Raw genomic sequence first — 23504 nt, 5'->3', positions numbered from 1 at the left:
AGGCCAGATGGAGAATTGAGGGTATGTGGGAGACTGAATGGTGATGTCACTTGAGCAGGCAGTGAGTGAGATGCCAATGAATGTGTGATGGCTTTGTGAGTGTGAGAGTTTAGAGTGATAAAATGGTTGCCTTACTCTGGCAGCATGGATGAGATCATTCATCCGTTTTCTGCACTGGATGGCCGACCTCTTGTGTGCAGCATTGGCACTGACCACCTCTGCCACTGCCTCCTAAGCTGGAGTGATGGTTCTGATGGGCCTTCTACAGCCAGAGCAGGGGTAGAGGACATCGCGTCCTCCGCGGCATCCAGAAGGTATCCTAGGGATGGTTCACTGAATCGGCAGGAGGCTGGGGGGGGTGCACTCTTCTTGGCTTTTGAGACCATGTCTTCACTGGAGCAGTCCTGGGCTGCAAGCATTGAGAAATGTGTGCATGGCTGCAGCTTAAATATGATGCCCTGTGTGAGGAAACAGTGAGTTAGAGGCATGGTGAGCAAATCAGAGGCTGCCTGCCAGCAAGACGGCCTGTTTCCTGTGGCTGCATAATTAAAGAGGCGGGAATAGGGTGTCACAGCGTGAAAACCCGCCTTTGCGGCCAGCGGGTAAAACAACCTTTTTACCGCCCGCCACTGCACTTTGTGCAAATCTAGGACAATTCTGCCATAAAGAGGGCAAAAATGCTGCAAAACAGACCTAGAATCCTATCCTGTCCTTACACACAAGCATTGACAAATTGACCCTATATCTTTTATTAAATGTTTAAAATCAAATGCCCTAATTTTTATTCTAATAAATTGGCAACTACAAGTAAATGACATGATAGATTTCACTAATGTTGTACAGTATATAAGTGCTATGTATATTTATATGTGAAATAAAAACTTTTATGTGATTTTTGTAATTGTGGTGTGGAGATTATCTTGGAGGGAAGCAGAACAATAGTACAGTTATTCACAGCATAGTCATAGTGCTGCTGTGACTGCTGTGTTAGTATAATGGTCATTTTGGCCGACCTTCTCTGTTTTGAGTTAGAATTGATGAATCCCATCAAGCCAAGCTAATGATAGAGGCTAATTTGATGTGATGTAATTGATGAACTTGAAATCATCCTATTTCCCCCTCTCAGCTGCCTGCCTATGCTCTAAATATGTACCAATGTCCTTTGATTCTGTTACCTTAATAGTGACTCTCCCGATGTTGCATGGGATTAACTATTTGCAATCATGAGTGTTCTGAGGCAACAAAATGCTTAAGTAAATGCAAAAAATATGAAATGTTGTAAACTCATCTGTAGGGTTTTCCGTTTTTGGACACAATCTATTTAATGTGTGTTCTTCAATCCCAGGTTGGTTTATTACAGACCTGAGAGCTCTGCCTCTGTTTACATATTATAATTGTTAATTAACTGCTATTCGGAACTCTCACTTTCAAAAACAGTCGTTTTGCATGTTGCAGAGTGTACTACAGATTATATGATTTTAAATGGCAAGAATATTGCATTTATTAGGACAGCTATTAAATTCACATGTAATTTTAAAAAAAGGATTGTTATTGTTTTCATTGTTTTTACATGTGTAATGAGATTAATAAGCATTTATTGTATATTTTATCTTTTTCTAGCATTCTAGATTTATTTTTGGAGTGATTATTAATATCTATCATCTTCAGCCTCCAACATAAACTTGTTAGCCTCCCCAGCCACAGTCTCAGATTGAGCAAGACTGTTTGCAGTATCAGCACTCTATTAGACTCTGAATTGAACTTCAGACCCTATAATCCTCTCCATCACAAGATGCCAACTGCCACTTCTGTAGCATCACCTGCCTTCTATCCACCCTAGCCCATCTTCTGCTGAAACTCTCAATCATTCCTTTGTTGCCCCCACACTCAATCTATTCCAATGCTGATTAGACTCCTATCCACCACATTCTATGCACCTAAAGCTCTCCTTTCTGTATCCTATTGTACACTGAGTCTCAGAAATCCATCGTTCCTACATTACTAACCTGATGTCTGGTCCCTCTGTGTCTCCAATTTAAAGTTTACAAGCTCCTGCTTAAGTTCCTCCATGGCCTCTCACCATCTCTGCAGCCTTCTCCAGCTCTCTCCATTCCTGTGAAGTGGCCTTTTGCATTTTCCCCCTCCAATTTTTATACTCTGTTGGCAGTTGGATGTTGAGATAGCTGAACCCTACACTTTACAGTTACTTCCTTAGAGTCTAATGTCTCCAGCTGTAAGAGCCTTCTTAAAATCCACCTCTTCAACCAAGGCTTTGATCACCCTTTTAATTTATTATATTTTGACTCGGAGTCTATTTTTGTCTGATTTTTTTTTTCTCCTGTGAAATTTTCTGACATGTTTTCTAGGTTAAAGGTACTATATAAATGCGAATTATTGTAATGTAACCTTTTCAAGTAATGATCCAGAGGCACTGCAGAAGCAATTATTGTTTTCAATTTTCCCATAATCATTAGAATTTGATTGTTTACTTCATTCAAATTTTTACTTATTGTAAATGGTATAACATCCAATTCAGCCATTATGTTGGGGAATGTTATTCCCACAGATAGTGATGAAAACTATTCAGTTGTAATCATCCATGGAAATATACATGGCTTAAGTTGAAAAAGAACTGTGATTTTTGGGAATTGTTATTTTGTATCAGAAGACCCGAACAGAGTAGTTGTGCCCATAAGTCATATTTCCTTTCATGAGTTTAAGGCCCTAGATTATCTTTTGCCTGTTACTTCAATTAAGGAAAGAGTTAAATAAATTAAGCCCATGGTGGAGTAGCTTTACACTCTTAATTTTTTTTACTCTCTTGTTTCTTTTTCAAAAAGTAGCTCTCCAGCTTTCTCTTGATTTGAGGGAAAGCATTTAATATGAGCTGCATCTTACAGACATTGGGTGATAGTCCTTTCGATGACAGGGCAAGGTGATTTATTGCTGGACAATACTATGCCTTTTGTGACCTCCCTTTCTGAAGACATGCCAGATAATAGACTAACTTTGCAGCACTTGAAAATACTAGGACCATTAATCTTTTTATTTAATTCCAAGAGTACTGCACAGTCAATACAAGCTTCATATTACACAGCCCTGAGGAAGTTTGATGGCCCTTAAAGTGGAAAAGCTTTACATTTCTAATTAACCACTAGCTTGTGACATATATGTATGATTCAAGCAACTACTTTTGTCTTCAAGGTAGCTGTTATGGAAAATGTCTCTTATTGCTGATAGCAAAATAATCACTTACTGTTTTTAGGATTTTCCTAAATCCCCTTGATTAAAAGAATGGAGCAGAAATAGGGTCAGCTTTGTCTTTTGGGAGAAATAAATACCTTTTAAGACAGCTTGAAAAGCTTTAAGTACCTTTTTAAAGCAACTCTAAAGCATTGTCACAAGCTCCTTAGATGTTTAACATAAGCTCTTTACACATTAAGTGAAAAACGTTGTAAGGGCTTTGTCCAGTTTAGATTCCCTACAGTACAAGTCTCTGAAGTAAAAGTCAACTCTTGTTTCATATTGATTCTGGATGAAAAGAATCTTCCTTCGGTAAATTAATTCTTTAGGGGAAAAAATCCACTGAAAGATTGATCAGAGCCTTATTGTAACCAAACCCTTAACTCATACATTATCAACTTTCCAACACGGCAATGTGACATTCCTTTTGGGAAAAGCTGCTTTATAACGATCTAGTTCAAGTATTATTAAATGAAATGCAAATAACTACATGTATTTTACCTTAATATCACTGCAAATATAATTGTGCACGATACCAAATCTCCCCAGAAAATATGAAATATGGCCAGATGTTACATCATAGTTTTGAAAACCTTGGCATCTTTTGACTTATTTTCTTAGAAAATTGCAATAGTATAATATTTGCATCATTATTGTCATTGGTAGTTCGATAAAGGTCATCAGTTGAAATTTGAACCCATATTATTTGACCACTTGCCTGTGAAACAACTGCTACCAGTTTTCATAGTGGCTGTTAGAAACATTTTTGTCTTCACACACAGTTTTTAAAATGAACTTTTCTGAAAAACCAGTGCTGACTATTACAGAATACAGTGAAATGAAATCTAAAGCATGTGTAGCAGATTTTCAGTATACAAGGCAGAGAATAGAAAAAAACAATTGATCTCTTTTTTTGATATGGTGCAACAATACTTTTGTAGGTCTGAAAGTTTATACAAGAGTTTTTTAAAAAAGTGACACTATAATGTTTTCAAATTGTTACATTTTTCCTCAAGACATTATTTTGTTCCCCAATTTTTCAACAACATCTTTTTTTTCAAACAGCAACTCATGCGAGAAAGACAGCAGATGGCTAGTCGTCCTTTTGCATCTGTTGATGTTGCCCTGGAAGTTGGAAGTGAACAGCTTGATATCATAAGAGGACCATTAGAGGTAAGGACCCTAACAGTAATTGTGTTCTGAACATCTGCATATTTATATTTCCCCTTGTGGAAGAGACAAGAACTAGGGGACACAGTTTAAAACTAAGGGGTCTCCCATTTAAGTTGGAGATTAAAGAATTTTTTTCTCTTAGAAGGTCGTGAATCTGTAGGATTCTCTTCCCAGAGAGCAGTGGAGGCAGGGTCTTTAAATATTTTTAAGGTTGTGTTGTATAGATTCCTGATTGACAAGGGAGTCAAAGGATATAGGAGATAGGAAGGAAAGTGGAGTTAAAATTAAATCAGCAATGATCTTATTGTCTGGTGGAGCAGGCTCGAGGGGCTGAATGGCCTACTGCTCCTAATTTGTATGTTCATGTATAAGTTCACTTTATCTGGAATGATATAATTGTCCAGGACATTTGTGTCCATGTTGCATGGAAAACCTTGGTTACATATGTGGTTCTACCTGCAAGGCATGTTTTCTCACTAATGTTGCAGTCCATTTGTGTAAGGCATTATACTTCAGAAGTCTACTTGCATTGCGGGCATTAATGCTCTATGGAGTAAAACGAGTGCAAGGACAGGGAAAAGCTTTGTGAAGAATGTGAAAAATGTATGCATCTGATCTTAGCAAGCAATAATCTTTGCCCAATTAGCGTACTAATTTATTAACATATATAGTGCAAGCATGCCATGAATAATGACAGCTAATGAATAATGATTTTAAAGCACAGAAGGCAACTATATAAGATAAATTCAGAAATCCCATGTTTCCAGTAAGTATCCGTGTTCAAAGACAACTCAGGTCAAAGTTAGCATTATCGCTAACTAGAGAAATCATGTTTGACTAATTTATTGGAGTGTTTTGAGGGAGTAACAAGCAATGTGGATAAAGGGGAACCTGTGGATGTGATGTACTTAGATTTCCAGAAGGCATTTGACAAGGTGCCACATCAAAGGTTACTACACAAAATAAGAGCTCCTGGTGTAGGGGGTAACATATTAGCATGGATAGAGGATTGGTTAGCTAGCAGGAAGCAGAGAGTAGGCATAAATGGGTCATTTTCAGGCTGGTTAGTTGTAATGAATGGAGTGCCACATGGATCATGGCACATGCCACATGGAGTGCTAGGGCCTCAGCTATTTGCAATTTATATCAATGGCTTGGATGAAGGGACCAAATGAATGGTTGCTAAGTTTGCTGATGCCTCAAAAGTAGCGAGGAAAGTAAGTTGTGAACAGGACATATGGAATCTGCAAGGGACATAGATAGGTTAAGTGATTGGGCAAAAATTTGGTGGATAGAGCATAATGTGGGAAAATGTGAACATGTCCACTTTGGCAGGAAGAATGGAGAAGTAGCATATTATTTAAATGGAGAGAGATTGGAGAACTCTGAAGTCTGGAGGGATTTGGAGGTACACACATTGCAAAAGGTTCGTCTGCAGGTAAAACAAGTGTTCAGGAAGGCAAATTCATTTATTGTTGTCATTTATTGCAAGAAGATATAAATATAAAAGTAGGCATGTTTAGCTGCAGTTGTACAGGGCATTGGCGAGACCACATCTGGAATACTGTGTACAGTTTTGATCTCATTATTTAAAAAAGGATATAAATGCATTAGAACCAGTTCAGAGAAGGTTCACTCAACTGATACCTAGGATGAGGGTGTTATCTTATCAGGAAAGGTTGAACAGAGTGGTCCTGTACCCATTGGAGTTTTGAAGAATGAGGGGTGATCTTAATCAAACACATAAGATCCTAAGGGGACTTGATAGGGTGGACGCTGTAAGGATGTTCCTCCTTGTGGGAGAGACTAGAACTAGGGGACGTAATTTAAAAATAAGTGGTCTCCCATTTAAAATGGAGATGAGAAGAACTTTTTTTCTAAGGGTCATGAGTCTTTGGAACTCTTCCTTGGAGAGTGGTGGAACCAGGGTCATTGAACATTTTTAAGTCAGAGGTAGATAGATTCTTGACTAACAAGGCAGTCAAAGGTTATCAGGGGTGGGCAGAATGTAGAGTTGAGACCACAATCAGATCAGCCATGACCTTATTGAATGGTGAAGCAGGCTTGAGGGGCTGAATGGCCGACTCTTGTTTCTTATTCCTATGTTTTAATGTACATATTGTGCCAGTTCTCTGACCTGTACTCTCTTTGAACATGGCTCCCTACTTGAAACTCCAGGGTATTGAAGTAATTCTTTTTTCTTTGGCAAGGCTGTCACTGATTTATTGCCATTGTTATTAATTCTGTTATTGTGGTTACTCAGAAGTTTGCTAGCTTGAAAAAGTAAGTTTGCCTTCACAGCCTTATGCTTATAATCACAACTATCAAAATACATGTATTGTCTTTGTTGCATTTTGATTTTTCAAGTTGAAATTTCACTATATTCATCTTAAAAGGCAATATGTAGGAATTCTGGCATTGCTGATCAGCGACCAGCAGCAAAATGTCATTTACAGAGGTATATTCCTTAAGAAAATAGAAATAAAAGACTTGCATTTATATTGCGCTTTTCGTAGACACCGGATGTCTCAACGTGCATACATCCATTAAGTACTTTATACTGTAATCACTGTTGTAATGTAGAAAGCACAGCAGCCATTTTGTGCAGAGCAAGCTCCAACAAAGAGCAATGTGATAATGACCAGATAATCTATTTTACTAATGTTGATTGAGGGATAAATATTGGCCTGGACAGGGGTAACCCCTACATTAAATTACACTAATTTAAAACATTGGGTTTAAATTGTGGGCATATACATGAATAACAGTGATGACAATAGATTCATTTCAACCACTTCCTAAAGGTAGGAAAGTAGCTCTGATTTGAGTAATTAATTGTCCACTGGCATTTCTTAAATGATTTTGATATAAATGTCAAATGTTTGCTGTATATAGCTGATATTCATCCTGAAATCTGTGTACAAAGATGTTGGGTGGCTTGATTTGCCACATCTCTTGTAACTCATGTTACAGCTTTTGTACATTTAAATAATATTTTTAACATGCAGCTCAAATGGTCAATTTAGAAGGTAGCGAGTTCAACTCCCAGGGTGCTATTCAGATGAATGCACTTTCCTCAGTTGGGTGAATTCTGTCAGCTTGGCTATCAGATGGACTGTCACAGGGAAAACCACGGCTCTGACATATTTAACAGCTTTAGAAATTCAATTGTTTTTGTTTGTGTGTGTGTGTAAACTTTTTAAAGAGCATTAACATTTGAATCAATATTTGTTGTAATTTTTGTGTGATTGTTTTTTACATAGTGGTTGAGTAGCTGATAATATATTTTCCAAGTTTTTAAATTAAATTTCAATTCTGAACTAATTAACCAAAGGGGCAACTTTAATTTAAGAGTGATATTAGCACCTAAAATTATGTCAGCTGCATCGGTTGGATCAAAACAAGTATAAAATTAGCAACATTTGGAGCAATAATTCTGAAATTCTTAATAAGTTCAAATATTATGTTCTCCAAACATTTATAACGATATACATATTGAGGTCATTCTTAAAGGTCAGATAGGTTCTTCTAGAAAATGTTCAGACTTTCCTTGTATTATATTTCCTGCTATATTCAATTTTCACATAGCCTGGGAGAAGCCAAGTAGTAAAAGCAATGAATTTTTAGAATGCATGGACATTTTTCTGGACTGTGAGGGACTCTGACCTCACATTGTATATTTTTATAAAGTATGTAGATACACTCATCACTATTTCTAAACTTTTAAAAACTGAACAAAGATCTATAAAATGGCTGAAATTGTGTCTATCTGTGGCCCCCTGAACAAAAGAAGCCACTTGGCAGTTATAGGAAATCTCTCATTTTGTTATCTCCGAGGAACCACTAACGAGCCTGTGGACTGTACAACCAGACTTCAAAGATAGCTATACAAAGGCCACCTGCATTTAATAACCCAGGCTGCCCTGAAGGAGACGGATCATGTGTTAAGACAAAGGCCTCACAACCTTTCTTTCAATTCCTAATGGCTGAGATATTTAACAGGCATTGGAATCTCGCTGATGGATACACATCCTTTGTCAAAATGGTGGAGAGGTGGATGTCATGTGACATGTATCTCTGGCTTGTGGAACAAGTAATATTGCCTTGCTTAACTGAAAAGCTTAGTCTACTTTTTAACATCTGATTAGCAGGCCACACCAAAGGAGCTCTGGCCCACCTACCCTGCTTCTGTTGAAACCTTTGTACCATCGCTATGAGACTGATTCATCTCTGCATGCCTGTCTCATCTTGTGAAATTCACACTGCTGGAAAAATGAACTCTGCAACTTCAGTTTTAAGCCCACTGACTTCCATGAAGGAATACTTCATTGGACTTTGTTTCTGGACTCTGGAACCCATGTGAAACAATATTTATTTTCTGCAGTCTTTGTACTGTAAAACTTTCTTTTCTTGATCCCTCTCTATTATCTGAATGCGAGGGGGCATTATGAACCCTCTTTTTCGATTGTGTGAAAGCAAACTAACCCTTTAAGTTTATCCTATCTCGAGTATGCTCTGGGGTTATTAATAGAAAACTAGTTTGCACCAAAACCGAGGGGCTGGGAAATACGCCACTGCTTATAAAGAGGAAAACAATTTGAAACACAGTTCTGTTTACGAAGGGTGGTGAGAGGAGAAAGTAGTGCTGTTTAAATTAACAACCCTCCTGTCCGTAACAAGAGCAATATGTTTTAGAACTGATAAGGGATCAGGCTATACCAGATTTATGTTAATGAAGCAGAATTAGTTAATCTGATGATTTTGGGCAACATCTTGCAAATAATCACCAATATGATTGGAATTTCTTATAACTTTGAGAGAGAATAGCTGGGTTACAAACAAATGTTTTACATTTAAACAAGCCCAACTTCAAAGGGATCAGAAGTAAGTCGGCCACAATGAACTGGAGTGAATTGTTAATGAGTAAACCTAGGACAGACATTAGGAAGTATTCATATATATATTGGTACAATATAAAACTAGCCCTAAAAGGCACAGACTTCACTTGTATAGCTAAGGAACAATGGTCAACAAATAAGATAAGATACAGTATCAAGCTAAATGAAAAGGCTTATATAAATGCAAGAAAATTTAGAAATTCAGCAGAGTGGAAGAGGGGTCTCCAAAAAATAAGAGGTGCAACACAAGATTAACAGCAAATATTTTCATCAGTATAATACCAGAATGAGTGCTAAAGAAAATGTGGACCCATAAAAGACAGTAACAGATGAGAATACAACAGATAATAAAGAAATGGTAGACTTGTTAAATGATGCCACAGCATCCCTCCACGGCATCCAAAAGGTGTTTGAGGATGCATCATTGAACCTGGGGGGCTGCAGTCTTTTTGCCTTTCGGGGTCATGTCTTCTGTGCAGCAGCCCTGGGCTGGAAGCACTGAGAAGTGTGCACGCAACTGCACTTCAGATATGGTGCCTGGTATGATGAAGCGGTGAGGTGATGGCATGGTGGGCGAATGAAATCCCGTCTGCCGTGGAAATGGCGTGTTTCCCATGCATGTATAATTAATGCAGCGGGTTTGGGACGATACGATGTGAGAAGCCGCCATTTCGGCCGGCACCCGCTACTGCACTTAGTGCAAATCAGAGATGATTCCACCCCAAGATTGATGGATTTTTGAGAAAGTTATCTAGGGTTATGTGTCAAGTGTTGAAATGCAGATCAGCCATGATCTGATTGAATGTTGAAACAGGCTTGAGAGAATGAGTGGCCTATTCCTGTCCCTATGTTCCTATGATTTTTTTAAATGTACCTTGGATGCAAATGAGTGATGACACGAACAACGTTTAGGAGCAATGAATCTATTAACTATTAACTACTAACTTGCCCAAAGAATTCCAAGCTTATCAGCTTTTTTTAAAGTTTTACCTCACTGACAATGGTACTAAGACAAATCCTGATCCTATGGTGATGAAGCCATTTGTGAGCAACTTCATTCCTATATTTAATTCTAAAAAAAAATCATAAATAATTTCAAGTAATTTGAGCACTTCTCTTTGTCTTTGTAGTTCAAACTACATGTCCCTCTTCCTCATTTTTTCTTTTTATTATTTTTATTAACTTGTCTTTGATTCTAAAAAAGTAACATTTTTTAAAGTTTACTTGCCAAAAGATGAAACCCTGTGCTTTGGGATCTCAGAGATATGAAAACCTAGATCTATTTGGAGACAGAATGCATATTATGAAAATTAGCCTCTGATTGCATGAGAACTATCTCCGAGGATCACATTTTTTAAAGCTCATTAAGGTTCAGAAGCCTGAAGAGTACTGAAGAAATGCAACAGGCACGACCTGGTCAGCCTTTTGATGGAATTTTCTGGAAGATCTCCAGAGGAGATGAGGTCATGGAGGGAAGATCTCCAGGGGGTATGAAGTCATGTCACTAACTTTGGAGATCTTCCCTCCATAGCTTCCAACCTCATAGTCTCCCAACTGTGGACAGCCCGCTTCTACCTCCTTCCCAAAATCCACAAACAGGACTGTCCCAGTAGACTGATCATATCAGCCTGTTCCTGCCCCATGGAACTCTTTTTTTCCTTTCTTGACTCCATTCTCTCTCCCCTTGCCCAGTATCTTCCCCCGTACATCCACAATTCCTCTGATGCCCTACATCATATCAACAATTTCCAGTTCTTTGGCCCTAACCACATCATCTTCACATTGGACATCCAATTCCTCTACACCTCCCTGCCCCACCAGGATGGTCTGAGGGCTCTCCACTTCTTTAAACAGAGGCTTGAACAATCCCCATCCACCACCATTCTCCTCCACCTGGCTGAACTTGTTCTCTCACTGAATAATTTCTCCTTAAGCTTGCCTCACTTCCTCCAAATCAAAGGTGTGGCTATGGGTACGTGCATGAGCCCCAATTATGCCTGTCTCTTTATGGGGTATGTGGAACATTCCTTGTCCCAATCCTACTGGGCCATCTCCCACAATTCTTTTTTTGGTGCATTGACAACTATTTTGGTGCCGCTTCATGCTCTTGTCTGGACCTGGAAAAATTGATCAATTTTGCTTCCAATTTCCACCCCCTATCACCTTCACATGATCAATCTCCGACACTTCCCTTCTCTTCCTTGACCTCCCTGTCTCCATTTCTGGTGATAGACTGTCTACCAATATTCTTTACTAGCCCACTGACTCTCACAGCTACCTCAATTACAGCTTCTTGGACCCTGCTCCCTGTAAGCACTTCATCTCATTCTCTCAGTTCCTTCGCCTCTGTCGCATCTATTCCAATGACACCACTTTCCAAAACAGCGCTTCTGACATGTTTTCTTCTTCCTTAACCAAGGTTTCTCACCCACTGTGGTTGACAAGAGCCCTCAACCGTGTCTGACCCATCTCCAATACCTCTGCCCTCACACCTTCCCTCCCTCCCAAAACCATGATAGGGTCCCTCTTGTCCTCACTTTTCACCCCACTAGCCTATGCATTCAAAGGATCATCCTCCACCATTTCTGCCAACTCCAGCATGATGTCACCATCAAACACACCTTCCCTTCACCTCTCTGTCGGCATTCCATAGGGACCATCCCTCCGGGACACCCTGGTCCACTCTTCCATCACCCCCCAACTCCTCATCCCCTTCCCACAGCACCTTCCCATGTAATTGCAGAAGGCACAACACCTGCCCCTTTACCTCCTCCCTCTTCACCATCCGAGGGCCCAAACACTCCTTTCAGGTGAAGTAATGCTTCACTTGCACCTCCTTCAGTTTGGTCTACTACATTCGCAGCTCCCAATGCGGTCTGCCCGACACTGGGAAGACCAAACACAAATTGGATGACCATTTTGCAGAACACCTTTGGTCTGTCCGCAAGCATGACCCAGACCTTCCGGTTGCTTGCCATTTCAACACTCCATCCTGTTCTCATGCCCGCATGTCCACCCTTGGCCTGCTGCAGTGTTCCAGTGAAGCCTAACGCAAACTGGAGGAACAGCACCTCATCTTCGAATTAACATCATTTTTTACATGTCCCTCTTCATGCGCAGATTTCAGCACTCGCGCCCCTCCTGCCCCCAACCTGGCAGCACTGAGGCTCTTAGCACATGTTTCACTCTGGCTGGCCATTAATTGGCCAGCTAGTGTGAAATTGCAGTCAGAACCAGATTGCGGGCAGCAGTGTGTCTTGCGGCCATTCTCGCCTGCTGCGCCCACATGACCAGGGGAAAATCCTGCCCCATATTTCTACTTCTCTTCAGCTGTGAAGAAGGGACATACGGACTAGAAATGTTAACTCTCTCCACAGATGCTTTTGGACCTGCTGAGTTCTTCCAGTATTTTCTGTTTTTATTTCAGATTTCTAGCATCAGCAGTATTCGCTTTTATGGTAATGGTCAATGCATGTTTTTGCGAATGGGAAATGGTTTCCAGTGACGTTCTACAGGGCTCAGTGTTGGGGCCCTTGTTATTTGTTGTTATATATTAATGATTTTGACTTAAATGTGGGAGGTATGATCAGGAAATGTGTGGATGACACAAAAACTGGCTGTGTAGTTGATAGTGAAGAGGATAACTGTTGTCTCCAGAATTGTATCAATGGTTTGGTTGAGTGGGAGGAAAAGTGGCAAATGGAATTCAATCAAAGGCAAACGAAGCAAGGGAATACTCAGTAAATGGGAGGATATTGAGAGGGGTTGAAGAAGTGACAGACCTTGGAGTACATGTCCACAGGTCCCTGAAATGACAGGACAGATGGATAAAGTGGTCAAGAAAGCATATAGAATGCTTTCCTATATTAGACGAGGTATTGAATGCAAAAGCAGGGATGTAATGCAGGAGCTATATAAAATGCTGGTTAGGCCACAGCTGGAATTTTGTGTACAGCTCTTGTCACCACATTACAGGAAGGACATAATTGCTCTGGAGAGAGTGGAAAAATGTTTTCATCCAGAGAGTGGTGGGCATCTGGAATTCACTGCCCGAATTGGTAGTTGAGGCTGAAATTCTCAACTCATTTGAAAGGTATTTGAACCTGCACCTGAGTGCTGTAAACTGCAAGGCTACCGACCAGGTGCTGGTAAGTGGAAGTAAAATGATCAACTAGTTTATTTTTTTCCTTTTTTTTTTGGCTGACCCAGAATGATGGGCTGAATGGTCCCTTCTATGTCGTAGCCTTTCTATTGTTTTAATACCTTTGCTCTTCTAATTCTAGGCTCTTGTGTGTCCCTGATTTTAATCACTCCACTATTGGTAGATATACCTTCACCTGCCTATGTCCTAGGTTTTGGAATTTCCTCCCTAAACTCTCCAAATCTTTACCTCTTTCCTCTTTCTTTTAAGATGCTCCCTAAAACCTACTATTTTGACAAAATTTCTGGTCACCTGTACTAATATCTCCATTTATGCCTAAATGTCACACTTTGTTTGATAATGTTCCTGTGACTCTGTTGAAGGTGGTATATAAATGCAAGCTGTTTTAAATATCCAAATTGCTATTGATATTGGAATTCTGATAGAGACCCTTTCTGGGGTCAGCCGGGTCTCTGACACATGAAGAAACCCATCACTGTGCTTAATTGTTTCCAAGTTGCTGTGAAGTTCTCACAGGCAGAGTTTCTGCTTGTTGACTTTTGAGTACTCTTCCCCGTGCAGAAAATAGCATCAAAAATGTTGTGTAGTGGAAAAGATTTTCCACATCTTGTGGAGAGAAAACATTTGCTTTGTGGTGCAAAGTAACTGAACAGTTGGCAGAATTTTCATTATAGTCAATTATAATGCAATATCCAAAATGAATAAACAACTGTCTGAAAACATTGTGTTGTCTATCACAAGTGTTACATATACACTAACACAGGCTATAAGCCAGTTGGGGTTTTATTGTTGCTATTTTGGATTATTGAAATGTTTTATTTTTAAATGAGACTTTTTTTCCTTGCTGATACCTTCTCAAGGGCAATTAGGGATGGGCATTAAATACTGGCTTTGCCAGTGACGTGCTCAACCTTTGAACGAATTAAAAAGAGAAGTAGCTTTATGAGCTGTGCTTCATGTTATTTCTGATGTTACAACTAAGGCACAGTTGAGGAGCCAGTTAGAACACATGTACACTAATGTTCTGGAAACACTAGTAGCTATCATAGTTAGAGCGTAACCAGATTGAATAGCAGAGAGTCTATCTATTTGTTCTATGCACATATCTGATCACCAATGGAGGGAACCAAGAGATGTGAAAAAAATCCTATTTTATTGCAGAGGCCCTCAGATTATATTAAGCTACATAGGTGAGTACCTTATGTCCTGCCCCTCCAAGGCCATTTCACCATATACAAGGCGCAAGTCAGGAGTGTGATTGAATACTCTCCACTTGTTTGAATGAATGAAGCTCCAAACAACATTCATGAAGTTCAACACCATTCAAGATAAAGAAGCACGCTTGATTGTGTTACAAATATGAGGTTTATCAGATTGTTCTTATGGGACTGCGTCTCTAATTTAAGGTCAAATGAAGAGGTCTTGTGACCTACTCTAATATCTGCCCAACACCAGATCTGTGATACATGGCTATTAAAAATTAAAGGGAAGCCCAGATTGTTTTGCTGGCAAGAAGGCGTGAGATGCTCACACTTGAAGGCAACGGCAGCATCTGTGTTTACAGTAGTTAGACTGGTAGTCTCCAAAGTCCCATGGATGTGTTGAGAATGTCAGGGTGTAAACATTTATGCTCTAAACTGTCCATTTACTTCCAAGATAAGAATGTTGGGATCTCAAGAATAGCTGGTCAGCCTTTCTACTTGGATACAAGGCCCATGTGATTCATGTTGCCATGGAGATGAATGGGAAAGGGTCCCTAATATATCATTGCATTTCACAGATGAGTTAATCCATCAGGATCCAGAAGAAAGGGAGCAGCTATCAGATGAAAGTCTCGATGATTTACCAGGAATGCGGATGGGAGCTCACACTCAGACGAAGTGAGGCTGGAAGATTTGCCTACCCTGTGCTAGAGGAAAAATTTCCAGGAAGAAAGGACTCACCGTGAAAGACCGTTCTGGGGTTAAAATTTACCAGACAGGGAAAGGAAAGGAATGGAAGTAGGCCCCAGGAGTTGAGAATCACTTTGTACTGGGTCTGAGAAAATCGAATGACTGTTTAAGGGACGGTATAAAGTATAATAAGGAAGTGGGCTTTTAATTTGTGTTAAAAGTAAAACGGATAAGTTCTGTTCTGTAGTTTAAAGTATAAGTTGCTTACAAAAATAGTACTTAGTCAATAGTGCTTTTAGTCTGGTTATTACAGTAAAGTCTTAAAATGTGAAATCTTACCATGCCATTCTTTCAGCTATCAATTGGAAGTTTGATTTTTTTTAAGTTATCAGTCTCTATGGGGATCATAATAATTTGCATTCCATGCACTGCCTTAAATTTTCACTTGCTCTACCACCAACACACAGTGATGTGTGTACAATCACCAAGGCTCATTTGACAGACTTCAAACCTGTGGCCTTGAATGCCTATAAGCACAATGGCAAGGGCCACATGCAAATGCCACTACTTAGAATTTTCCCTCAAAGTGACATACTATCCAAAATTGGAAATCTATCACCATTCCTTCATTTTTGCTGGGTCAAAATCCTAGAGTTCCCTACCTAACAGCACTTTGCATGTACCTAGACTGCACAGACTGCAGCAGCTCAAGGAGGCAGCTCACCACCAACTTCTCGAGGGCAATTATTAATGGGAAGCAAGTGCTGACCTTTCCATAATGCCCTTAACCCATGAATGAATAAAAAAAAGGTGAATGGCAAAAGGTCCTGGTTGGTTCAGGCAACCCACAAGTAGGGACTTCAACAGGGTTTAATGCAGTTGCAGTGTTTCCTGTTTTATGCATACTGCAGTATATGTGCAAAGCTAAGTTGAAGAAAAATGCTATGGTAAGCATCAAGGATGGCTGTTAGTTATGTATGTAGGTATGGCTTATATTGCATTGCTAGAAATAGGTATAGAATTAGGAGCCTGCAGATGTGATGTATTTCTCATGTACTTTCATAAAAAGTACTGTTAACTTGAATTGATCAAGTCAAATCCTAGAAGAGAGAACAATAGTAAGATTTTGAAGCTATTTCAGAAGTATTAGAACATATTGGAAAAGCATAACATGCATTTGAGCAAGGTTAATGACACATTGTTCCATACAGTATACTTATTCTCTTCTAATTCATCTAGCAACTTGTTCCATATTTTATTCTATTATGCTGGCAATATGCACATTGTGCTGCTGCTTTCTATTCTCAACCAAAGTTCCTCCAAAGTAATTTTTTTTTTGCAGAAGAATACTTTCAAGTGGTGAACTGATTTCAATTTAAGGCCATCCATTTTGAACCTAAAGAAGATTGAACAGGGTACTTTCTAAATGGTGGAATGCTAGAAACAGTGGGGGTCTAAAAAGACTTGACATTCCAGGTACAAATAACATTAAAATTTCATGACCAGGTATAGAAAATAATCAAATAAAGCTAAGGGAATTCTGGCCTTTATATCTAGAGGACAATAATACAAGGGGTTAGAAGTTACGCTTCAGTTATATAAAGCGATGCGTAGGCCACACCTGGAGTACTATGAGCAGCTCTGGGCAACACGCCTCAGGAAGGAGTTATTAACCTTGGAGGGAATGCAGTGCAGTTTTACCAGAATTACACTTGGACTCCAAACGATGAGAGATTACACAAACTAGTGTCATAATCCCTGAAATTTAGAAGGTTATGGGGTGATTTGTTTGAATTTTTCAAATTATTAAGGGGAAGAGAAACTATTTCTGCTGTTTAGGGAATTTAAGGAGTGAGTCTAAAAATTAGAGCCAAAGCTTTCAGGTATGGAATTAGGAAATGAAAAGGGTGGTACAAGTTTTGAACTGTCTTCCAAACATCAGTTCATGCTAGATCAATTGCCAGATTTAAAACTGAGATTGCTAGGTTTTCATTAATCAAAGTTATTAAGAGATATGGGTCAAAGGAGTTAGGTCACAGATGAGTAGTGATCTCATTGAATGCCAGAAAGAGCTTGAGGGGCAAAGTGGCTTCCTCCTGTTCTTATCGTCCTCTGTTCAAAAGACACTAATATCTCAGAACTGAGTAGTGGAATTGGAAAAAATAAACCCTTTACTCACAATAAGAATGCTATCATGGAGATCATAAGCTGGGAAACTAAATAGGACTGTTGGGATGTTAAGTTTCTGGAGGGCTCTGTTTGTGCATTGATACACTCACTGTGCCATTGATTATCACATTCCATCAGGTCAAAAGCAGCATTTGTTCTCTGTTAAAATAACACCCCTGTCATTGCAATAGTAGTATACATAATAATACCCACGACATACTATATGCTATCTGATACACAAAAGCTATGACTTTCACCTTACACTTTGCAATGTCCACACCACTTGAAGCAAACACCATCTCAAATATTGAGAGTTCTGACATCTAGTTTGAGATTGAAAAATAACCAGGATGAGTCATTCATCACACCAAGGAGTTTCTCTGCAGATTTTGATCTGCAGTGAAATGAGTATGCACCGATAGATTTAGTCTTTTATTTCACTTGAGAAAAGATACAAGTTGTTGTGGGTAGTGTTTGATTTGCCACTGTTTGAACTCTTGCATGCAAAAAAAGCTTCCTTTTACATTGAGTGCCATTATGCAGCAACTAGCATCAGTGGCATCTGTAAGGCACATCATCAGCAAATACAATTACCACTGTAAGAAATACTTCCTTTGATAATGTGGAGGTCCACAATGCTAGACATAGTAAAGGTTGGTTTGGACGCTAGGACTACCATCAGGGAGAAATCATTTGGTAAAAGCATTTGTGCCTTTTGACCTCTGATGGGGCTCGGACAACAGAGATGTCAATGTTGTCAGCATCAGAAACCAGTGCTTATGGTTAGAATATGTGTAGAGAGGAAGAAAGGAAACTCTGAATGTGGGAAATCTAGAATAAACCAGAAATGTTTAAAGTGCATTACATGTCAAAAAGAAATAATTTATCATTAACGCTGTGCACATGAGGCGAGTATGTAATGCTGTGTGTCATGGACACTTTAAAGGTGTTTCTCCAAAGTTGCCTGTGAACAATATATAAGTTCGTATATTTTCTTTCTTGGAGAGTGAAAAATTCAATTTAAAATAACATGGTAGCAAAGCCTTTTACTTAACAAGGAGAAGGTTACTTTATTTCACACTATTGATCTGAAAGTTACCCATGAAAAGGTAGTCACTAACACATATAGATACAAAGATTAGTTACAGAAGAAACTAAAAACAATACAATGAAAATTTGATCGGTTCAGTCTCTCTATTGTTCGGTGCAGGCCTGATATGTTTGGAAGTCGAGATGTTGCAATGTCCAAAGTGAAGGTCTTAGGTTGCAGAGTTGTCTCTGCAGCTGTGATGGCTTCCACTGTTGAATTGAAGGTCTTTAGGTTGCAGAGTTGTCTCTGCAGCTGTAATGGCTTCCACTGTTGAATTGCAGGAGATAGCTTTAACAAGTGAGTTTTGTAGATGGAAACAGGTTTACAGGGAAGAGAAAAGGTTCCTTGCTTCTAGATCTGCACTTTTATCTACCCAGTTACTTACAGCAGAATATTAATTGTTTCTAGATGTCTCTCCCTCTATCCCTGGCTTGAAACTCTTGCTTGATTCTCTGAAGATATTTTTCAAGATGGTTCTCTCAGCTTCCTGCCCATCTCAATGCTTTTTGCAGGAGCTAAGATGGCTGCTGTTATCATGCGACCTGCACAAAATACCAAGTCATCTCCCAAATAAGGCATCGGCACTTCAAACAGCCCTACTCCCACTTGTGATTCTTAGCCATGACACAATTTACATTCTTACAATGAGGTGTCAACAAAAGTTCGATGACTCCTGGACAAGGCACGAGTGAATAGTAATTAAATTAAGGGTCGTCTTTTGTCCTCTTGGAAAAGGAGACGCGGTCTGAAAGTCACAATTAAATCTGGTAGGTTAGAACCATTTTGAAACAGTGTCCTAGATACTTTTTAAAAAAAAAATAAATGTAACCTTTAAAACAGGTTTTCCAAAAATTTGTAATTTCATAACTGCGCATAGTAACAGGTGTCATAACTGTGCATTTCCAGTATTTTCTGTTTTCATTATACTGTAGATACAGGTTTTGCTGCTTAAAAAATTAATACACATTGGGTTACATAAACTTGGTTACATAACGGAAGAGTTAATATTGTGGCTACAAAATTTGGTTGCTTAATGCCGTATTTTCAGGACGAGGGTTACTATTTTGAGTTCAAAACACATGTAGTGCACAGACTTCTGGTGTGGGCTGCACCGGGCACCATTTTGGATCAGCCATTAGCACTAGACACTGGGAGCATGTGCTTGAAATGTGCAGATCATGATATCAGTCAGCATATAATGATGACCTGCCTTTAGCAATGCCATTTTTCTGCAGAAAGTAGCTATTGAGCAACAAGGGTTATCTGCTGACCACCTGGTTCATGCTCCAGTGCAGAACCCACACACAGGAGGGCAGCATGCATATAACAAAAGCCACATTGCCACATAAAATGTCATTGAGCAAACCATTGGGGTACATAAGCAGCACTTGCACTCCCTTGCACCATTCTGCAGGAGCCCTGTAATACTCTCCAGAGTCCAAAACTATTTGTCGAGGTCTGCTGCATCCTGTACAACCTTGTTATCTTGAGGACACAGCCTTTGCCACCATATATAAGGCAAGCAGCTGATGAGAAGGAAGTGAGAAGTCAACCAATAAACCTATTCCCTGCCTAGCTCTCTGTGAATGACTCATTTGACTGTGGCACCAGTGAACTTAACCTCAATTCCTCATTCAACACCCATCCCACATCTTACCTTCCCTTTGTTACTGACCATCACAACGTCCTCTTGGCCACAATGCTGAAATAAAAAGCACCACACAACAGTCATCACAAAGCGACTTTAAAAAATCAAACCATACAATGTTGCTTTCAAAATTCAAATAATCTCTCTTGTGTATTCCTTTGGTGCCTGTTTTCTGTGTGCCTTTGCCTGTCCCAGTGCTCCAGTGCAGTGCTACCCACTGGCTGCAGCATCGCTGGTGGAAAGTTGCTGACTCTCACTGGGGGAGATTGCAAATGGCCTTGCAGGTTGACCTCAAGTTGGGCCAGACTTTGGACTGCACAACCTCAGCATAGTCTTGGGTGGCTAGTTGACGGGCAACAGCAAGGGCACTGGTGAAATGGCAGAGGTGAGAGGGCAAATACTGATATCCTGAGAGAGGAACAAGTTCACGCTGCATTGAGCCTCAGCAATTCTAACAATGCACTGGCGCACAGATTGTTTGACTGCTATGATATCTTGCAAGCTCCTTTGCACTTGATATAGTCAGCCATGATGGCAGCAGTCTCAGCTTGTATGACTTCTGTCTGAACTTTCACTGCAGCACTGAGCCATTGGGTGGCTTCTGCTTGTGCTGAAGTGCAAGTTTCTTTATTTTCTTAACAATTTACTGATTGCGAGTCCATCATTTGTTTAGTCCTGCATATCAATCGCCAGAATTTGTTCTTTTCTATATAGAGTATTTTATTTTAACTTAATTCCTAATTATGTAATTATCTGACCTCAAATTAAGCCAATAAAATCAGTATGAAGGGGAATTGGCTTGCGAGTATGAGGCTTAGGTATGAACATACTGCCATCTCAATCCAGTGATGGCAAGTGCTATCTCCTTTGGGATGAGGACATGCAGCCTTCCCCGTCCCATGCAAGTTAGGTGCTGCTGTCTGCAGTTGTGCTTCATCTTGTCCTGAAAAGGAAAGGGAAGTGTCAGTGAGAGTGGTGCAATGTGTTTGGATAATATGCCTGCATGGTTGAGTAGCTGGCAATACATGGAAGCTGAGAGATTTAGGTGTGAGGCTTCCAGCAGTGCATGGGAGTGAGGTGAAATTATGCTTGTGAGGCATGAGGTGTGGTTTATTGTGTTAGTCGGTAAATGAAAGGGGCAAGTGGTGAATTGAATAGTTTATTAATCTAATGGCGCAGCTGATGGGATATGGCATTTGAGGATACATTTACTGACCTTGACCACTCTTTGCAGCATAGAATCCAGGTCCTTGCAGCTACACTGCTGGCATTAGTTGTGACAGCTGTCTGCTCTCACTGCCTTTGCATTGTCTGTTTGGAGGGCTCCTGTGGACAGAGGACATCTCTGCTCCCAACCACCTCTTGCACCAAGGCCTCCGGTGCTGCATTGGAGAATCTGGGACCACACGCTCTGCCATATTGTGCTACTGTTGTGCCTTGCCCCGGTAAACACTTTTAAAATGACTTCTAGCACCTGCTGCAGTCAAAATGCACCTCCATTTAAGAGGTGCAAAGTGGCTTTAAGCAGTGCAGGTAAGCTTGATATAGCCTCTCACAATTTTGTGTTCCTTGCTCCAGTGTGCAGCCACTCAACTATACATATATTTTATGTGACTGGACCCACTTGCTCAAAAAGAAGAGAAGGCAGAAATGTGTTGGAGTGCACCACTGAGCATATTTACAGCCTGTGTACCCCAGATCCACCAGAAAACCCATGAGCTTAGGCTAGAAAACCTGCACCTTTGTGTATTAGAGATTGAACATAAACACAAAAGTGATGCGATTGTCAGAAAGTTGAAGTGATAGTTGTAAAATTGGCCTTGTAATACGGGAAGACCTTGTGAATATCTCTGTGATGGGGTTGTCAATGAAAGACTGATGAGGTCCAAAGTTGCTTATTGTTAGCCTGTAATCCCAAGTGACTGTGCCCCTGAAGCTTTCTAATTTGGCTTAAATTTCAAAGCCAGTTGTAGCAAATAACTATAGCAATTGTTTCAGAAGAGAAACAGAGTGCAATTATTCAGGGCTGATGTAAGCACCACAAAATGACCTTGCTATGTTTTGTGGTATCTTGGAAATACATACCTAGAAAATTCAACTAATGGAGTACTATTGACCCAGTAGATTTAATATTCCTGTTCCATTCTGAAGATCTTTATGTTGATTTGTGCTACACAACAAAGTGGATATATTAAGTAGGAGATCCATTGAACTGGCTTATTTATTCACTGATGAAATTTTTTTTTATTTTATTCGTTCGTTGTGATGTGGACGTCATTGGCTAGGCCAGCATTTATTGCCCATCCCTAATTGTCCTTGAGAAGACGGTGGTGAGCTACCTTCTTGGACCACTGCAGTCCATGTGGTGTAGGTACACCCACAGTGCTGTTAGGAAGGGAGTTCCAGGATTTTAACCCAGAAACAGTGAAAGAACAGCGATATAGTTCCAAGTCAGGATGGTGAGTGACTTCGAGGGGAACTTCCAGGTGGTGGTGTTCCCATGTGTCTTCTGCCCTTGTCTTTCGAGGTGGCAGAGGTTGCAGGTTTGGAAGGTGCTGTTAAAGGAGCCTTGGTGAGTTGCTGCAGTGCATCTTTTAGATGGCACACACTGTTGCCTCTGGATGTCAGTGATGGAGAGAATGATTGTTTAAGGTGGTGAATGGGGTGCGAGTCAAGCAGGCTGCTTTGTCCTGGATGGTGTCAAGCTTCTTGAAATGTTGTTGGAGCCGCGCTCATCCAGGCAAGTGGAGATTATTCCACCATACTCCTGACTTGTGCTTTATAGGTTGTGGACAGGCTTTCAGGAGTCAGGAGGTGAGATACTTGCCGCAGAATTCCTAGTCTTTGACCTGCTTTTGTAGGCATGATATCGATATGGCTGGTACAGTTCTGTTTCTGGCCAATGGTAATCCATTGGTGTTGATAGCGAGGTATTCAGTGATGGTAGTACAATTGAATGTCAAGGGGAGATGATTGATTCTCTCATGTTGGAGATGGTCATTGCCCAGCACTTGTGGTGTGAGTGATACATGCCACTTATCAACCCAAGCCTGAATGTTGTCTAGGTCTGGCTGCATATGGACATGGGCTGCTTCAATCTCTGAGGGGTCATGAATGGTGCTGAACATTGTGGAATCATTAGCGAACATCCCCACTTCTGACCTTATGATGGAAGGAAGGTCATTGATGAAGCAGCTGAAGACAGTTGGGCCTAGGACACAATCCTGAG

The 23504-nt window shown here is 40.1% G+C and overlaps 1 protein-coding gene across 1 annotated transcript in view; it reads left to right on the top strand.

Moving 5' to 3' along the window:
- The window catches only part of atrnl1b (attractin-like 1b), a 1080114-nt gene that overhangs the window by 891688 nt on the left and 164922 nt on the right, over positions 1-23504 (top strand). Inside the window, exon 27 of the mRNA XM_041209279.1 lies at positions 4309-4416. Within this exon, the coding sequence (XP_041065213.1) occupies positions 4309-4416 (108 nt within the window). The remainder of the gene's footprint in view (positions 1-4308; positions 4417-23504) is intronic.

This window comes from Carcharodon carcharias, chromosome 17 (assembly GCF_017639515.1).
Source record: "Carcharodon carcharias isolate sCarCar2 chromosome 17, sCarCar2.pri, whole genome shotgun sequence".
Classification (NCBI taxonomy): Eukaryota; Metazoa; Chordata; class Chondrichthyes; order Lamniformes; family Lamnidae; genus Carcharodon; species Carcharodon carcharias.
This window is presented reverse-complemented; position numbering and strand designations above follow the sequence as displayed.